Source organism: Triticum aestivum, chromosome 3B (genome assembly GCF_018294505.1).
Source record: "Triticum aestivum cultivar Chinese Spring chromosome 3B, IWGSC CS RefSeq v2.1, whole genome shotgun sequence".
Classification (NCBI taxonomy): domain Eukaryota; kingdom Viridiplantae; phylum Streptophyta; class Magnoliopsida; order Poales; family Poaceae; genus Triticum; species Triticum aestivum.
This window is the reverse complement of record NC_057801.1, coordinates 657,106,006-657,124,568: the sequence shown is the minus strand read 5'-3', so window position 1 is coordinate 657,124,568 and position 18,563 is coordinate 657,106,006. Positions and strand designations below refer to the sequence as shown.

General features: G+C 46.7%; 1 protein-coding gene across 1 annotated transcript; it reads right to left on the bottom strand.

Moving 5' to 3' along the window:
* Positions 1-16,130: 16,130 nt before the first annotated feature.
* Positions 16,131-17,355, bottom strand: LOC123065978 (SKP1-like protein 1). The gene is made up of 2 exons (XM_044489157.1): positions 16,999-17,355; positions 16,131-16,265 (listed from the first exon to the last, which is right to left on the bottom strand). The coding sequence occupies exons 1-2, from the start codon at positions 17,353-17,355 to the stop codon at positions 16,131-16,133; spliced, it is 492 nt and encodes a 163-aa protein (XP_044345092.1).
* Between the last annotated feature and the right edge of the window lie 1,208 nt (positions 17,356-18,563).

Genomic DNA, 18,563 nt, shown 5'->3' with positions numbered 1-18,563 from the left:
CCCCGAAGGGTTTAAACCCGTGAATATTGAATCTTACGATGGCACAACATCCACATGGTCGCGGTTTGGATCGAAGACTATCTCCTTCACATCCACATGGCCCGCGGTGACGATCTTCATGCCATCAAATATCTCCCCCTCAAGCTTAAAGGACCAGCTCGGCATTGGCTTAACAGCTTGCCAGCAGAGTCAATTGGGAGTTCGGAATACCTGGAAGCCGCATTCCTCGATAACTTCCAAGGCACGTATGTGCGACCACCAGACGCTGATGACCTCAGCCACATAATTCAGCAGCCAGACGAATCGGCCAGACAATTCTGGACATGGTTCTTAACCAAGAAAAACCAAATCGTCGACTGTCCGGATGCGGAGGCCCTCGTGGCCTTCAAGCATAATATCCGCGACGAGTGGCTTGCCCGACACCTAGGACAGGAAAATCCAAAATCCATGGCAGCCCTCACATCACTCATGACCCACTTCTGCGCGGGTGAGGACAGCTGGCTAGCACGCAGCAACAACCTCAGCAAAAATTCTGGCAGTCCGGATATCAAGGACCGTAATGGCAGGTCGCGTCGTAACAAAACCAAACGCCGCATTAACGGCGACAACAGTGAGGATACGGCAGTCAATGCCGGATTCAGAGGCTCTAAACCCGGTCAGCGGAAAAAGCCATTCAAAAGAACTACTCCAGGTCCGTCCAATTTGGACCGAATACTCGACCGCTTGTGCCAGATACATGGCACCCCCGAAAAGCCAGCTAACCACACCAACAGGGACTGTTGGGTATTCAAGCAGGCAGGCAAGTTAATTGCCGAAAACAATGACAAGGGGCTGCATAGCGATGCCGAGGAAGAGACCCGGCCGTCGAACAATAGAAGGGTTTCCCCCCACAGGTGCGGACGGTGAACATGATATACGCAACGCACATACCCAAAAGGGAGCGGAAGTGTGCACTCAGGGATGTATACGCGATGGAGCCAGTTGCCCCGAAGTTCAATCCATGGTCCTCCTGCCCGATCACTTTTGACCGAAGGGACCACCCCACCAGCATCCGCCACAGCGGATTCGCCGCATTGGTCTTAGACCCAATCGTCGATGGATTTCACCTCACCAGAGTCCTGATGGACGGCGGCAGCAGCCTGAACCTGCTTTATCAGGATACAGTGCGCAAAATGGGCATAGACCCCTCAAGGATTAAACCTACAAAGATGACCTTTAAAGGCGTCATACCAGGTGTAGAAGCCAATTGTACAGGCTCAGTTACACTGGAAGTGGTCTTCGGATCCCCGGATAACTTCCGAAGCGAGGAGTTAATCTTCGACATAGTTCCGTTCCGCAGCGGCTACCATGCCCTGCTCGGACGTACCGCGTGTGCAAAGTTCAATGCGGTGCCGCACTACACATACCTCAAGCTCAAGATGCCAGGCCCTCGAGGAGTCATCACGGTCAACGGAAACACTGAACGTTCTCTCCGCACGGAGGAACATACAGCGGCTCTCGCAGCAGAAGTACAATGCAGCCTCTTAAGGCAATTCTCGAGTCCGGCCGTTAAGCGGCCGGACACAGCTAAGCGTGCCCGAAGTAACCTACAACAAGACCACCTGGCACGTTCCGAGCACGCGTAGCAGTGCGGCCATAACCCCAGCCCCTGTAAAACGTCAAGACAGGTCCTTCACGTACACCATTACGCTCTGAAGATACCATGGGCATGGGGAGAGGGGCACGACCACGATAGGCCCAGACTGCGGCTCAACCACACCAGGGGCTCTCAAGTGTGTCGTTCTTTTTTCTTTTTCCTTTTTATTTTTTTCCTGCAGGACTCCGTTCGTCAGAGGCCCTGTCCGGCGGCAGACATGCCGAACTCACGATGCAACAGTCAGGGAAGGAGAAAAGCTAAAACGAATATCCAGGTGGTCTCCATTACGAGCATTAAATCTGTTTTATGCACCATTCCGCAGCCTACCCCTGGAGGGGGACATGTTTAACAGTCCCATCCCTTGCTTATCGCACCATTTGTATCGTTCTGCACTTACAGCAGTATTTCTTGAATAAAGTAATGCAGCACCTTTTTGCTTCCAATTGCATTTCTTTCTTATACATATGTTCATCTATGACATGTTGCATCCGTACATTTTGGTACGGCTAATACACCATGGGCTTACGTTTCCCGCATCATGGTGTGATAAGTCTGAACACTTTCACAAGTGCGGCACCCCAAACTTATAGCATTATATGCATCGGCTCCGAATCATGTCTTGGGTCAATAGTTGGTTTTGCCCAGCTCCCATGTTTTGGTACCTTACTTTCCGTTGTATCAGCTAAGGTAGCACTGGGAGAACCACTGCGATTGCGCCCCAGTTGAGCTGGGTTAACGCCTCAGTGGAGAAAGCTAAAACTGACCGTCATGATGAGGCGAGAGCTGGTCGTTGTTCGAGAGTTTTTTGCGAGTCCTTAAAGACTTATGCCGCTTAGAGCGAGGAGCCGACTTAGTCCGGCCCAGGCGTGGATAGCGCCCCAAATTCGGCCTTCCGAAGACTAGGGGCTTCGCCGAAATTTAAAATTATAGAATTCTATGGCTAAGTGAGAGTGTTCAAGCATTATAAGTCCGGTTGCCTTGTTCGTTGTGTTGAGTGCCTCCCTAGATGGACCCAAATATGGGAACAAGAGTGCTCAAATTTATCCCGAACACCCCAGCACTCGTGGCATGGGGGCTGAAGCCGATGACTTGCCATCTCTCAGATTTGATAAACAGCCGCACAGAAGGTAATATTTTAAATTAAAATGAGTTGCTTAGCGCAAATGAACTAAGTTTTCAGCGCATAGGATAACAAAATGCGAGTCTACTCAAATATTACATCTTTGGAGCACTCACCCGCAATAGTGCGGGTGCCCTTCAGCACACTCTTATAATACATCTCGGGCGTGCGATGCTCCTTGCCCTCTGGTGGCAGGTCCATCACGAGCTTCTGGGCATCCATCTTGCCTCGGTGCACCTTTGCGCGGGCAAGGGCCCGACGGGCACCTTCAATACAGGCGGAGTGCTTGATGACTTCAACCCACGGGCACGCATCCACCAGCCGCCGCACCAGGCCGAAGTAGCTCCCAGGCATGGCCTCCTTAGGCCACAACCGAACTATGAGGCCCTTCATGGCTTGTTCGGCTGCCTTGTGGAGCTCGACCAGCTGCTTCAGCTGGTCGCTAAGGGGCACCGGATGTCCGGCCTCAGCATACTGAGACTAGAAGACCTTCTCCGTCGAGCTCCCCTCCTTGGCCCGGTAGAATGCGGCAGCATCGGACACGCTGCGAGGAAGATCTGTGAACGCTCCTGGAGAGCTCCGAATTCGGGTAAGCAACAGGTAATTAACACTCACATGCTTACTTTGCATGAAAAATGCCTTACCCGCTGCTATTTTCTTCAACGCCTCAATTTCCTGGAGGGCCTTGTAGGCTTCGGCCTTAGCGGCTTTGGCACTCTCAAGAGCCGTTGCAAGCTCAGACTCTCGAGTCTTCGAGTCATGCTCCAGGCTCTCATGTTTTTTCACGAGATCCTGGAGCTCTTGCTGTACCTCCGCCACCCGCGCCTCCTGCTTCTCTCGCTAGGTGCGTTCCGTGGCTGCATTGCGTTCGGCCGCGGCCACCACCTCTTTCAGGGTCGCCACCTCGTTAGTGGCCCCTGCAATACCCATGTTATCCTTGTCATTCTTTTTGCAACCAAAATCCTTTTTTGTAAGGTACAATTTTAATAAGGTGTTACTCACCTTCCTTGTCCTCGAGCTGCTTCTTGGCACGGCCGAGCTCGTTCTCGGACCGCTCGAGGCTTTCTTCAAAGTATTGACCTCCACAGTCAGTGCGGCAGAGGTCAGCAGCGCAGCCTGCAATCCCATATTGACATATTTTTTATGACTCCTGCATATATCTTCTTAGATCCTCAGTCCGGTTTTTCTTTCCGAACACCGAACCGAGCATCAGGGGCTACTATCTATGCGGTACTATTTTACATATATCAAAATTCTTACCTCAAAGCCTGTTAGAAGGCTACTGCAGGCTTCGGTCAGCCCGCTCTTGGCAAGCTGCACCTTCTGAATCACCACACTCATAACAGTGCGGTGTTCCTCTTTGATGGAGGCGCCATTGAGCGCCTCCAGCAAGCTATCCGGCGCCTCCGGTTGGGCGGAGGCTGCCGGCGTCACGGTCTTGCCCTTCTTACGAAGGGGCCGCCCGCCGGACTCCGGAGCCACTATAGGATCCGGAGCCGAGTCCGGTGCAAAGTCCGGGAGGTTGTCCTGCGACACCTCCGGGGCCTCCTCCTCCTGGCGGGTCCCTTCCCGGGATCCCACCTCGGCATCGTCCGTGTCACGGGGGGTGGAGGCGGTCGGAAGAGAATCCATATCCGACGCACCTAAGGACCCGCTCGACGAAGCGGGAAGATCGTCCTTGGGCGGACTGCAGGGTTGTATGCGGCATTAGAAAGACATTGTGTGGCAAAAAATAAAAAAACCATAAAGTTATTCGGGAGTCCGGATACTCACGATCTCGCCATGGGCTTGGCCCTTGGGGGCCAGTCTTCGTCGTCGTCACTGGCGTTGGCAGAGCAGTCCAGGGGAAGGGTTTTTCCCTTCTTGGACCCTTTGGCCTCCCTCGTTGGGGAGGCCTTCCTTTTCTTCTCTCCCCACACTGGGGGAGAGGCTTTCTTCTTCTCCTCCTCACCTTGGTGAGAAGAGTCGGCCTCGGAGTCGTCATCCGATAGGACCTGAAAACAGGAACTCTTCCGAGTCCCCGTGGCCTTCTTCTTGGCCTTCTTCTCCGGCACCACGTGGGGTGCCGAAGCCAGCAGCCCCGTTAGACGGGCGTTCGCTGGGTCCTCTGGCAATGGGGCCGGACAGATAGTCTGTTCGGCCTTCGCCAGCCAGTCATGTTAAAGGAAAAGGGGAGTTTAGATCCCGCATAGAGTCAAACTATGGAAAACGAGCGTTCCTTAAAGGACAAAATCACTTACCTCGTCAGCCGGACGCTGCAAGCTGAATCCGCGATCTTCGGTAGCGGATGCGGGAGCGTCGGCGCCCTTGAACAACACCTTCCAGACATCTTCGTACGTAGTGTCGAAGAGCCCGCTCAGAGTCTGGTGCTGCGCCGGATCAAACTCCCACATGTTGAAACCCCGTCGTTGGTACGGGAGAATCCGGCGGATGAGCATGACCTGGACTACGTTGACAAGCTTGAGCTTCTTGTCCACCAGCTTTTGGATATAGGCTTGGAGTCCGGTCAGCTCCTCTGAATCACCCCAGATCCGGCCACTCTCTTTCCAGGAGGTGAGCCATGTAGGAATGCCAGATCTGAATTCGGGAGCCGCTGCCCAATCAGGGTCACGCGGCTCGGTGATGTAGAACCACCCCGATTGCCACCCCTTAATGGTTTCCACGAAAGTGCCTCCAGCCAAGTAACATGGGACATCCTGCCCACCATGGCGCCTCCGCACTCCGCTTGGCTGCCCTTCACAACCTTCGGCTTGACACTGAAGGTCTTGAGCCACAAGCCGAAGTGGGGCTGGATGCAGAGGAAGGCCTCGCACATGATGATGAACACCGAGATGTTGAGGATGAAATTCGGGGCCAGATCATGGAAATCCAGGACGTAGTAGAACATGAGCCCCGGGACGAAGGGATGAAGTGGGAAGCCCAGTCCGCAGAGCAAATGGGGAAGAAATACTACCCTCTCATGGGGCCTGGGGGTGGGGATGAGCTCTCCCTCGTCGGGGAGCCCGTGCGCGATGTTGCTGGACAAATATCCGGCGTCGCGCAGCTTCTGGATCTGCCCCTCCATGACGGAGGAGGCCATCCACTTGCCTCCCGCTCCGGACATAGTTGGAGAAGGTTGAGGTGAGAAGTGCGGACTTGGGCACTGGAGCTTGAGTTTGCGGAGATGGATAAGCCAAGGAGGAAGAAGGCGCAGGTAAAACGGTTGGATCTTTATCCCCTTATATGGGCGGACAAAAACATGTGTCCCCACCGGCCTGGTAAAACTCGCTTCTCTCCCAAGCGCCGCAATCAATGGCGCGGTTGGGTTACCCACGTCCGTATTGATGGGAATCCCGGAATAAGGGGAACACGATCTCTGCTTCGACAAGACGTGTCAAGGAAACCGCTTCGCTAAACGCGCTGAGGTGGTGCAATAAAAACAATTCAAGTAAATGCTTGGTAGTGGTGTGATGTCATGCCACAAAACACGTCAGCAGATTGAACTGGTGTAATATTATTCTCCCTACGGTGGTACGTGGAATTTATTTTTGCAGAGCCGGACACTATCCTGGTGTTCACAATCTTCTATAAATTATTCGGAGGAGGAACCCGCCTTGCAATGCCGAAGACAATATGTGCGCCGGACTCGTCGTCATTGAAGCCTGGTTCAGGGGCTACTGAGGGAGTCCTGGACTAGGGGGTGTCCGGATAGCCGAACTATCATCATCGGCCGGACTCCAAGACTATGAAGATACAAGATTGAAGACTTCGTCCCATGTCCGGATGGGACTTTCCTTGGCGTGGAAGGAAAGCTTGGCGATACGGATATGTAGATCTCCTACCCTTGTAACCGACTCTGTGTAACCCTAGCCCTCTCCGGTGTCTATATAAACCGGATGGCTTTAGTCCATAGGACGAACAACAATCATACCATAGGTTAGCTTCTAGGGTTTAGCCTCCTTGATCTCGTGGTAGATCCACTCTTGTAACACACATCATCAATATTAATCAAGCAGGACGTAGGGTTTTACCTCCATCAAGAGGGCCCGAACCTGGGTAAAACATCGTGTCCCTTGTCTCCTGTTACCATCCGCCTAGACGCACAGTTCGGGACCCCCTACCCGAGATCCGCCGGTTTTGACACCGACAGCTTCCGTCGACTGGGAGCGGACTCTGTGGGCGGTGGCACCCTCCATCGCCAACGTCTTGCGCCTCGAGAAGGAGAGGGACTTCGGTGGCGTTTAGGCGTCCTTTGAATGGGCATGTCTCGGTGCAACATGCACTGTTGGATCAAACTCAGACGGTGCGGATCAGTCACTGTAGCAAAAAGCGTGTGGGTGTGCTTGGTTGCATTCTCATCTCAGTATAGTTGGTCCCTCTTCGTGCATTCTCATCTCAGCACCCCTCTTCATGCATGCTTGATACATCTTCGTCGTATCTATAATTTTTTATTGTTCCATGCAAATATTATACAACTTTCATATACTTTTGGCAACTTTTTATACTATTTTTGGGACTAACCTATTGATCCAGTGCCCAGTGCCAGTTCCTATTTGTTGCATGTTTTTTGTTTCACAGAAAATCTATATCAAATGGAATCCAAACGCGATAAAAACTTACAAAGATTTTTTTGGAATATATGTGATTTTTGGGAAAAAGAATCAACACGAGACGATACCCAAGGCGGCCACAAGGCAGGGGGCGCCCTGGGCCTTTGTGGTCACCCCATAAGGCAGTTGGTGTCCTTCTTATGGTGCAAGAAAGCTAATATTCGGATAAAAATCGTGTTAAAATTTCAGCCCAATCGGAGTTAAGGATCTCCGAGAATTTCAGAAACGGTGAAAGGCCAGAATCTGGGAACGCATAAATAGAAGGAAACAGAGAGAGAGAGAGAGAGAGAGAGAGAGAGAGAGAGAGAGAGATCCAATCTCGGAGGGGCTCCTGCCCCTCCGCTGCCATGGAGGCCATGGACATAGGGGAAACCCTGCTCCCATCTAGGGGAAAGGTCAAGGAAGAAGAACAAGGAGGGGGCTCTCTCCCCCTCTCTCCCAGTGGCGCCGGAACACCGTCGGGGCCATCATCGTGACGAAAATCTACACCAACAAATTCGCCGCCGTCATCACCAACTCTCCCCCCCCCCTCTATGTAGTTGTGTAACACCCCTTCTCCCTGCTGTAACCTCTACTTAAACATGGTTCTCAATGCTATATAATATTTCCCAATGATTTATGGCTATCCTATGATGTTTGAGTAGATCCGTTTTGTCCTATGGGTTGATTGATGATCGTGATTGGTTGGAGTTGCATGTTTTATTATTGGTGTTGTCCTACAGTGCTCTCCATGTCGCGTAAGCATGAGGGATCCCCGCAGTAGGTTGTTGCAATATGTTCATGATTCGCTTATGGTGGGTTGCTAGAGTGACAGAGCTTAAACCCGAGTAAGGGGGTTGTTGCGTATGGGAGTAAAGAGGACTTCATACCTTATAATGCTATGGTTGGGTTTTACCTTAATGATCTTTAGTAGTTATGGATGTTTGCTTGAGTTCCAATCATAAGTGCGTACGATCCAAGAAGAGAAAGTATGTTAGCTTGTGCCTCTCCCTCATATAAAATTACAATAATGATTACCGGTCTAGTTATTGATTGCCTAGGGACAAATAACTTTCTTGTGACAAAAAGCTCTCTAATAAAACTAACTTAGTTATTTCTTTATCTAAACATCCCCTAGATTTTATTTACGTGCTCTTTATTATCTTGCAAACCTATCCTATCACACCTACAAAGTACTTCTAGTTTCATACTTGTTCTAGGTAAAGTGAATGTTAAGCATGCGTAGAGTTGTATCGGTGGTCGATAGAACTTGAGGGAATATTTGTTCTACCTTTAACTCCTCATTGGGTTCGACACTCTTACTTATCAAGAAAGTCTACAACTGATCCCCTATACTTGTGTGTTATCAAGACCTTTTTCTAGCGCCGTTGTAGGGGAGCAATAGCGTGGGGTGAATATTCTTGTATGTGCTTGTTTGCTTTATCACTAAGTAGATTTTATTTGCTGTTCTAAGTTGTTCCCTATCTTTAGTTATGGATATGGAACACAAAATACCAAAAAAAATAGGTGTGCTTGCTAATCATAGAGATGGGGAACCTCCTAAAACCCTCGATGCTCATTATGTGAAAGATATTATGCACTACTTCAATAATCCTAAGAAAACCCCATTATATTATGTAATGGGAGACACGTTGGATTATTGTGAATACTTTAGGGATTATCACTTGACTCAAAAAGGCAAACTCTTATGGGATCAAATTCATATGTTGCACTAGTATGCTCGACAACTATGCTTTAGATATGATTATACTTGTTGCTCTAGGATGAAGGCTCCACACCTTCCCTTTTCATGCAAATTTAACGATAATGAAACCTTAGCTTTGTATGCTAATGGTAGATATGATTACTATGATGTGGAACAAATTGAAGAATTTGTTGCTTTTAAGGGTGCTTATTAAATTGAATCTTTGTTTGAAAAATATGAAGCTTTTGATGATGATGTTTATAGGCCTAATTTTTTTGCTATACTTAAATATTGCTTTGAGAATTATGAATACAATGCCGATATTGATGTGTTTATTGAGAAAGTCTCCGCTGTCCAAGAAGAGATTAATATTTTGTAGGAAAATAAGGAAGAAGAAAATGATGGCACTGTGAGCTCATTAAATGAAAAAGATAACGAGGAGAGCAAAGAAAAGAGGAGGAAGAGCGGGTTAGCTACCCGTGCCCACCTTCTAACGAGAGTAACTCTTCAACTCATACATTGTTTAATTTCTCTTTGTGCTTACCGAAGGACGATTACTATGATAATTGCTATGATCCCTTTGATTCGTATGAAATATCCTTTTTGATGAAATTGATGCTTGCTATGCTTGTGGCCAAGATGTCAATATGAATTATGCTTATAGAGATGAACTTGCTATAATTCCTTATGTTAAGAATGAAATTGTTGCTATTGCACACACACATGATAGTCCTATTATCTTTTTGAATTCTCTGAACTACACTAAATCAGAGAAGTTTACGCTTATTAAGGACTATATTGATGGGTTGCATTCTACTATTGCACATGATGATTTTGATAAATATAATATGCACATTCTTGCTGCTCCTACTTGCAATTATTATGAGAGAGGAACTACATCTCCACCTCTCTACGTTTCCAACACGATAAAATTGCAAGAAACTGTTTATACTATGCATTGGCCTTTACGTGATGTGCATGAATTGTTCTTTTATGACATGCCGATGCATAGGAAGAGAGTTAGACTTTGTTGTTGCATGATATATGTTACTTTGTGCTCACTACTAAATTACAAATCATTGTTAATTAAAATTAGCGTTGATATACCTTGGGATCTGGGTGGATCAATTACTTGAGCACTTTATGCCTAGCTTAATGGTTTTAAAGAAACTGCCAGGGAGACAACCTGGAAGTTTTAGAGAGTCATTTATTTCTATTGAGTTCTTTTATAAGGTTTAAAAACAAAAAATAAAGTGGGGAACCTAAAACTTTTCAAAAAGAAAAGTGAAAGTGAGAAAGACGAGCACCGTTGAAGTGGAGGAGCTCCTTGAACTTTGTTCATGCCCATGGAAACTTTGCAAATCTTGAATTACAGAAACTTTTCAACAAAAATAATTATCCCCTTGTATAAATCCATTGTATTATAAAAATAATGTGCCAAGATTTGCCTTTAGGATGATTAGATTGCTTGTTTGTTATGTGCAGTGGAAAAACAGAAACTTTGGTTGTAGTGCGTGAATTTTCATTTTTTACTAGAACATTGAATGTATCTGAAACTTTTTGCATAGTACTTCTATACAATGTTTTTAATTTTTTCCTAAATTTTTAAGAATTTTTGGAGTTAAAGAATTATGGTGAATGTTCAGATTACTACAGACTGTCTTGTTTAAGACAAATTCTGTTTTTGATGCATTGTTTTCAAGTTTTGATGAAATTATTAATTTTATCGGTGGTATAAGCCTTGGAGAAGTTATAATACAGTAGCTATAATGCAAAAATAAAATATGTATGTGTTTGTAACAATACTTAAAGTGGTGATTTGCTTTATTATACTAACGGATCTCACGAGGTTTTGTTAAGTTTTGTGTGATTAATGTTTTCAAGTTTTGGGTGAGATCATGATGGATGAAGGAATAAGGAGTGGCAAGAGCCTATGCTTGGGGATGCCCGAGGCACCCCAAGGTAATATTCAAGGACTCCCAAGAAATTAAGCTTGGGGATGCCCCGGAAGGCATCCCCTCTTTCTTCTAACGATCATCGGTAATTTTACTTGGAGCTATATTTTTATTTGTCACATGATATGCGTAAATCTTGGAGCGTCGTGTGCTTTTTATTTTTATTTTAATAATGCACCATGCTGGTATGATATTGTCCTTGGTTGATTTATAGAATGCACTTTGCACTTCACTTATATATTTTGAGTATGGCTAGAATGCTTCATGTGCTTCACTTATATCATTTGAAGTTTGGATTGCATGTTTCTCTACACATAGAAAACCGCCATTTGTAGAATGCTCTTTTGCTTCATTTATATTTGTTAGAGCGTGGGCATATCTTTTGTAGAAAGAATTAAACTCTCTTGCTTCACTCATATCTATTTAGAGAGTCATCGGGAATTGGTCATTCACATGGTTAGTCATAAAATCCTACATAAAACTTGTAGATCACTGAATATGATATGTTTGATTCCTTGCAATAGTTTTGCGATATAAATATGGTGATATTAGAGTCATGCTAGTGAGTAGTTGTGGATTGGTAAGAATACTTGTATTAAAGTTTGTGATTCCCGTAGCATGCATGTATGGTGAACCGTTATGTAACGAAGTTGGAGCATGAGGTATTTATTGATTGTCTTCCATATGAGTGGCGGTCGGGACGAGCGATGGTCTTTTCCTACCAATCTATCCCCCTAGGAGCATGCACGTAGTACTTTGTTTTAGTAGCTAATAGACTTTGAGTCCATGGATTATATGCACTTCACCCTTCCATCATCGCTAGCCTCTTAGGTACCGTGTATTGCCCTTTCTCACCTCGAGAATCGGTGCAAACTTCGCTGGTGCATGCAAACCCCGTGATATGATACACTCTATCACACATAAGCCTCCTTATATCTTCCTCAAAACAGCCACCATACCTTCCTATCATGGCATTTTCATAGCTATTCCGAGGTATATTGTAGCAACTAGACCTCAAACAGTCTGATCTCTGTGCTTCAGTGTCATCCCTGGATCAGTAATGCTGACACGCAATACTCGAAGGATTTATAACAGAGTATCAATCACACACTTATTACATCGAATGTCTCAAAAGAGAACTTATTACAATAAATATGGCTTAAGGCCATCTAATAATGATAACGGCAGAAGGCTTGGAAGATAAGTGAGTCCATCAACTAAAACGGCATCACTGAGTATAAGACCACGACCTAAGGCACCTTACTCGTTGTCTGAAAAGTCTGCAACATGAACGTTGCAGCGCGAAAATGGGTCAGCACATGGAATATGCTGGCAATGTAAAACATAGAGAGTAATGAACAGAATAATGCTATCACTACATGCATATATGGCTGGTGGAAAGCTCTATGGTTACAGTTTTGCGTAAAGCCAATTTTTCCCTACAACAAAGGAATAAATTTTATTTAACTATCATGGTGTGCTCGAGAGAGAAGCCTCTAGTGAAAATTATGGCCCCGAGTCTACTTTTATCATATATAAAAAGACAAAAATACCTTGCTGCAATTTTATTTTATTTCTTTTGTTTTGCAACTTAATTTATTATCTATCACTACGAGATTAATCCTCGCAAGTAACCACCGAGGGGATTAACAACCCCCTGGTTTGCGTTGGGTGCGAGTATTTGATTTTATCTGTGCAGGTGTTGTTCACGAGGATTTGTGTGATTATCCTCCCGGATTGATAACCTTGGTTCTTAGCTGAGGGGAATACTTATATCTAATGTACTGCATCATCCTCTTCTCTTCGAGGAAATCCCAATGCAGCTCACAAGTAGCATGGCATGTCACGCCTTTACAGCTACAGAAGTTGGTGCTGCTGTTCCAGGAGGCCAGTAAGCCCCCGTAGCTGAGTTGTGTTTGAAAGAAAGCAACGGAGCCTCATTGTCAGACCTCGCGGAAATGATCAACAGGATGGAAACAACTGAGTTTAGCAAGCTCATGGCGACGCGATGAACCATATTGTTGTGTCCCTCTTTGGATGATCTCTTGGTTTGGTTTCCAAGTAGAATTTGTGTCTGTGTTCATATATATACTAATTTAGCTTAACTGTTCATGTGAGTGTTGCAAGTGATGTGCTAGTAGTTTTTCCATTTGTCATCGACATAATGCTCAAAATCCCCAGCTTGATGCAGAGTTTACCATCTGTCAGCAAAACAAAGGTTGTTACGTACCATGCTAGGATGTAATATTTCCGCAAGGTATGAGTGAAGCCAGGGCAAGGCTGCCGGGATGGGATGACGGCCTGAAGCACTTGGCGGCGTCGTTTCGGCTCTGCAGCCACTGCTGTGAGCTTGACTACACATCGTTCAGGGATGCCACCGTCAACGCACAGGCCCTCAGCGACAGAGAGCAAGGCGACCATGCCTAGTTCTGGCCCACCCAAGACTTCCCCACCTACCCCTCCTGTGCAAGCGGCAAGTTCGCCTCCATCAACGTTGACGGCAAGAAATTGAGGGCCAGAAGATTTGGGACATTGGGGATTTCTTATTTTTGCTATCTGTTCAGTCGGACGGGTGCAGAAGGTGTTATTATCCACTATTTTTATGCATATGCATATTATCAAAAACAATTGAAGGCAATTAGTATTGGTTTTATTGAAAAAGAGCACGTAAGAAGTCACAAAATATCAATTACAAGCTAACCAGTGGAAAATCGTCAAAGTCCCAAGTAAGTGGTGGCAAAAAATCAAAAGGCCCATTTTTGGTAAGCACCTGCAATAATCGCGTTAATACAAGAGCGTGCATCGACGAGTGACACATTTCTCGCCAACCCCTCCCGTGTCATCCCATACCTCTCTAGAAGCATCCGCGGCACCCACATTGTCTTCCTCTCATCTCATCTCTCTCTCACCATCTCTCCCTCCATTTCTCTATTTTCTCTCCAGACTGAGCACCGATGCCGAAATCCGATGTAGGTGAAACCGATCACCTATGGGGTCACAAGGATCTCTTCTACATTTGGCGGGGGATTAGTTGCACGAAGTGCAGGTCGAGTCATTAGCACACAGAGGATTTTTATCCAGGTTCAGGCCGCGAAGATGCGTAATACCCTAGTCTTATATGAGTGTTCTTGAGCTTTTTGAACTAGCTACGATGTGTGCTTTGTCCAAAAGTCTGAATCCTCTCTTTGTGTGCCTTGGCCCTCCTTTTATACACAAAGGGGTTTCCACAGTGGCACATAGGAGGTGGCAAGCTACAGTGATACTCCCTCCGGTCCTTTTTTGTGTGCGTTCTGGAAAAATCCGTTTTTCCCGCAATGCTCTACGCATTAGCTTTTTCTGTCTTCTGTTTCCAGTTATGCCCCTGCTTTCCAATCAAATGCATGCATGTGTGCTGCTCGCATCTCTCTCTCCAACGTACTTTGTGTCTTCCCGAGGCAAAGAGGGAGAGGCACATGCAGAGAGATGCGCATGCATGCAGGCCGGGAGAGAGAAGCGCATGCTTAGAGATGGAGAGGAGAGAGAGACGCGCATGCAGAGAGATGGAGAGAGTGGGCGCGAGAATATATGGCTGCAGGCCAATCATTTGCATGCAGGGAGTAACTGCCCAGCGTCTCCTAGGTAGCAATTCAGGGGCAAAGTAGTCCAAATTTTGGTGAGCTCTCCTCTCCTTGGTATCCAGGCTAGAGCTAAAACGCAAACAAAAAAGGACCGGAGGGAGTACGAGCTTATCGCTCGATCAACGTAGGACAAACACATTTAATGCGACACCTATGTGTCCTCTTGCTTTATTGGGGACGGCAACAGAGGCCATCTCGTCGTTCGCCGCTTCCCCTCGCTTTGCCACATGTCTAGGCCAACGAGGCATGCAGCGCCACACTGGCCAACTAGTTGTTGTGTTGGCAAAGTGGTAGGCTTCCACGAAGACCTGCATGCCGCCACGCAGGCGCCTGCTTAACTGGCATGCTTATCGCCGCGTTGGAGTGACGGTGGAGCGGAAAAACCTTGGCTGGCGCTGGCCTGGCTGCGGCCCAGCGATCGTCCCCGGCAAGGCTTGCCGGGGGCCTCGGAGTCATCCCCAGCAAGGATCTTGCCGGGGGTCTTCATCATTCAACCCCATGCGTACTCGTGGGTTGTCGATATTCGTGAGGAGCTGCATGCTACGAGGCATGTGCTCTTCAAATCCTGGTCTTTAACATTGTCTATGGTGTCACAGCTCTCAAGCCCGGGTGGTGGCCTTGCTGGTCTCTTTGCAAGCTACCCTGGCAAGGGGTTTGTCGGGGGCCGCGCAGGTCGCTTCGGCAAGGCTTGTTGCCGGGCATGGCCCTGCTTGCCTCTTGCTGCTTGCTACTCTGAGCACTTGCCTTGATGTTCTTTGTTCTTGTCTTGCCTCCTGTTGTCTTCCTCTGCCTCGCCAAGCCTTGCTATAGGGGTGGCTGCGACCGTCTGTGCACAAGTAAGGGGTGCAAAAGCACCCATACTTTGGTACACCAACATCCGGCATGCTCCAGCAAGTGTGCTATAGGGGGCTAGGGCACGATGCTTCAATCGCTTTTCCCCTACCTCCAAATCAAGCATATATGCGACCTCTTGATCCAAATCGGAGAACGGGGCATGGAGCCGGCTGATGGTACAGTCGCCCGACACGTGTCGCGGGGATTTTGACCTGCTTGGTGTTGTCGTCATTGTTGCAACTTGCAAGTGACCCAAATATGCTCCATGTCGCAAATGTTCACATGTGTCTGGACGAGCTGACACTAGCACAGATCGGTGAGCGCAACATGGCCTATGTTGCAAACTGGTAGGTCACGCTAAATGGTTGATCGAACGGTTGAGCATATTGGCCTCTCAAGCAACTACAATGAGATTTCACATTGGCTGGAGAGAAAATATTGCTTGATATGAGTGCTTTAGATGAGTGGGGAATGAAGCTTATGAAAATGATACGATGTTTGACAAGTGATGACCACTAACCACAATAGTTTTTTTGTTCTCTCAAACATAACCAACTCATAGGGCCCAGAAATTACAACCCATTACGACATAAAGAAGGGATCTCAAAGGTTGACGACGAATAGTAAGCGTTCATTTAGTGCAACTTAGGCGCTCCTCTCTCAAATGCACATTGGTTCTCCCTGCGAATATTCTCCTACTCCTCGAGCATGAAGTCATTCTTCAGGTTGAACATCTTGCGGATCTCCTCCGTAGTTTTTCCCTTGATCATGTCAGTCATAGTCTGGGATATTAGGTCCACCAGTCCCTCGAGGTTAAGATGGCATGCAGCCTAAGAGGGGGAAATAAGAACCACATAGTGTCAGAGAGAAGCATTAATCTATAATGGCTATAGAACATGGATAATTAGATAGATTGCATTGCATTAAGATGTGTTACAAGGTAATAAAACACAAAACAAGACGTAAAGTGACTGGTCACTATCAGAGAGAAGCATTAATGTATGTAAAATAATCATAAAAACATATATTTTTATGAGTGGCCCATTGTTTCGGCAAGTTAATCATATACAATTTACTTGCACAATGATAGTGCATCTAGTAAGTTCACACTAATCATAATAAAAAAATTCCCAGGTTATGCATAACAACAATATACATATATAAGTGAAACATACAAACCACAAAAAGATGCCCTGGCCTATTTACTATGATTGTGTATGGTCGGCCAATGTGTTAATACCCCATTCTAGGAAGGGTTAAGTTGAGTATGATTAATTTAGAAGATTGCTCGCCTTCTTATTTCCCATCCTTAGTTTAGGAAAGTGGAAAGTTTTTTCCTTTTATTTTAGGAATTTTGGACATTGTCAATAGAGCAAAATCATGTATAACTTATACCTAATCTAATTGAATCAAATCGAGAATCTACGTTGATGATGATATGAGTATTCCCCCAAGCTAATATGCAAGACGTGCAAACCCAATCTAGATTCGAGTCTCATACGGGGAACAAAAAGAAAAAATAGATCTAGAAAAAGGAGATGGTTGAACTAAAGGATATCATACCAGGATGATGTCGTAGAGGACGGTCGGGTTGACCTTGAGGAACTCTGCGTCCCAGTTCTTGAGGTCCTCGGGTAGGGTGGCGTGAGCCGTGGTATCAGACGCAACGGCACAGGTGGCTCCACCGACGGTAGCGCATGGCTTGGCGTGGACGTGCATGTAGCAGTACTCGATGACCTTGGAGAGGATCTTGGAATCAACGTTGGGGATTGTGATTTCGTTGTCGGCGCACTCATTCTCGATCATGTGGCGGATGGTCAGCGACTCCATGGCGACCGCCTCCTCGACCTCAAACTCATCGCCATCTGAGGTCTTTAGCATGATCATCTTGATCTTGCTGGTGTCTCCCATGGCCGCCATCGCCTGGATCCGAGCTGGGTTTTGGGTGGAAGGGTTGGGGGCCAAGGAAACCCTAGCGAGAAGGGGAAACTCTAGTGGCGGCGGTGGAACAAGAAGATGGAAGCTTTGTTGCGTGGTGGGTTGGGTTTGGGCTTCTGGGGTCCGTCCGGGTGAGGGTATTTACGTATTGGGGCAAGGCGGGTTTGGCAATGGGTGGATGGCTATATCTATCTATCATGCCTCCAAAGTAAATGAAGCCAAATAGTACCAAACCAAACCAAATTTGGTACGAGTTCAATGAGACCAAAAAAACTCATATTTTCCTATTTCGCAATGAAACAACTTTGGCATCTTTGGTTGGAACTGCTTCACCACCGTCCCGAGGTGTGGGCCCGACTTATAAGCCGGTCTACGTGACAAAGATTTTCTTGTGAATACGATGTATGACTGCAATACCTGAATTGTTCAATGCAGACCTTGAGGAGGACAGTGTTACCGATAACGCTGGCAATGGGGATTACCCAGGCGGGTATTGGACTTCCATCCCCATCCCCGCGACAGCCTTCACATTCCCATCCCCATCCCCATACATGCATGATTTTTTATCCCCATCCCCGCCGGATTTTTTATCCCCATGGGGAAACCCATACATGCAATCATTAACAACCTTTGATAGCATTTCAGTAGAAAACATAGCATTTCAGCACAATAAGTAATATGTTGTGGCTAGGTTAGGGTTTTCTTAGGGCTTTTTGGCCAAAGGGATGGGATGGAAGGAGATTTGGGTGGGTAAGGGCGGCAATTACATGGGGTCTACTAATTTTAGAGCCCACATATAAAGCCTTAATGGGTAAAGCGGGTAGCGGGCACATGTAATGATATCCCATCCCCATCCCGTCTTGCACGCTGGGTTAGGTATTTGACCCACTAGCTTCCTCGTGGGCATTAAAGGTGGCACATACCCGTCCCCTGAAAGATTAATTACCCATATGGACACGGGTAACGGTTAACCATTGCCAGCTTGAGTTACCAAGGTAGGCCTCCTCCTCCTAAGTTGTGTGTTCTATTTCTGCATTCCAATGTATACTATGCTTGTTGATATCAATAGTTTTTGTGGTAAATAAATAGGTTGTCGAGCAAGTGTTGATCATGCATGAAGAATACCTTTTTAAAAAAAAGGAGAAAGACCCCCAGCCTCTGCATCTAGACAATGCATGCAGTCACTTTAT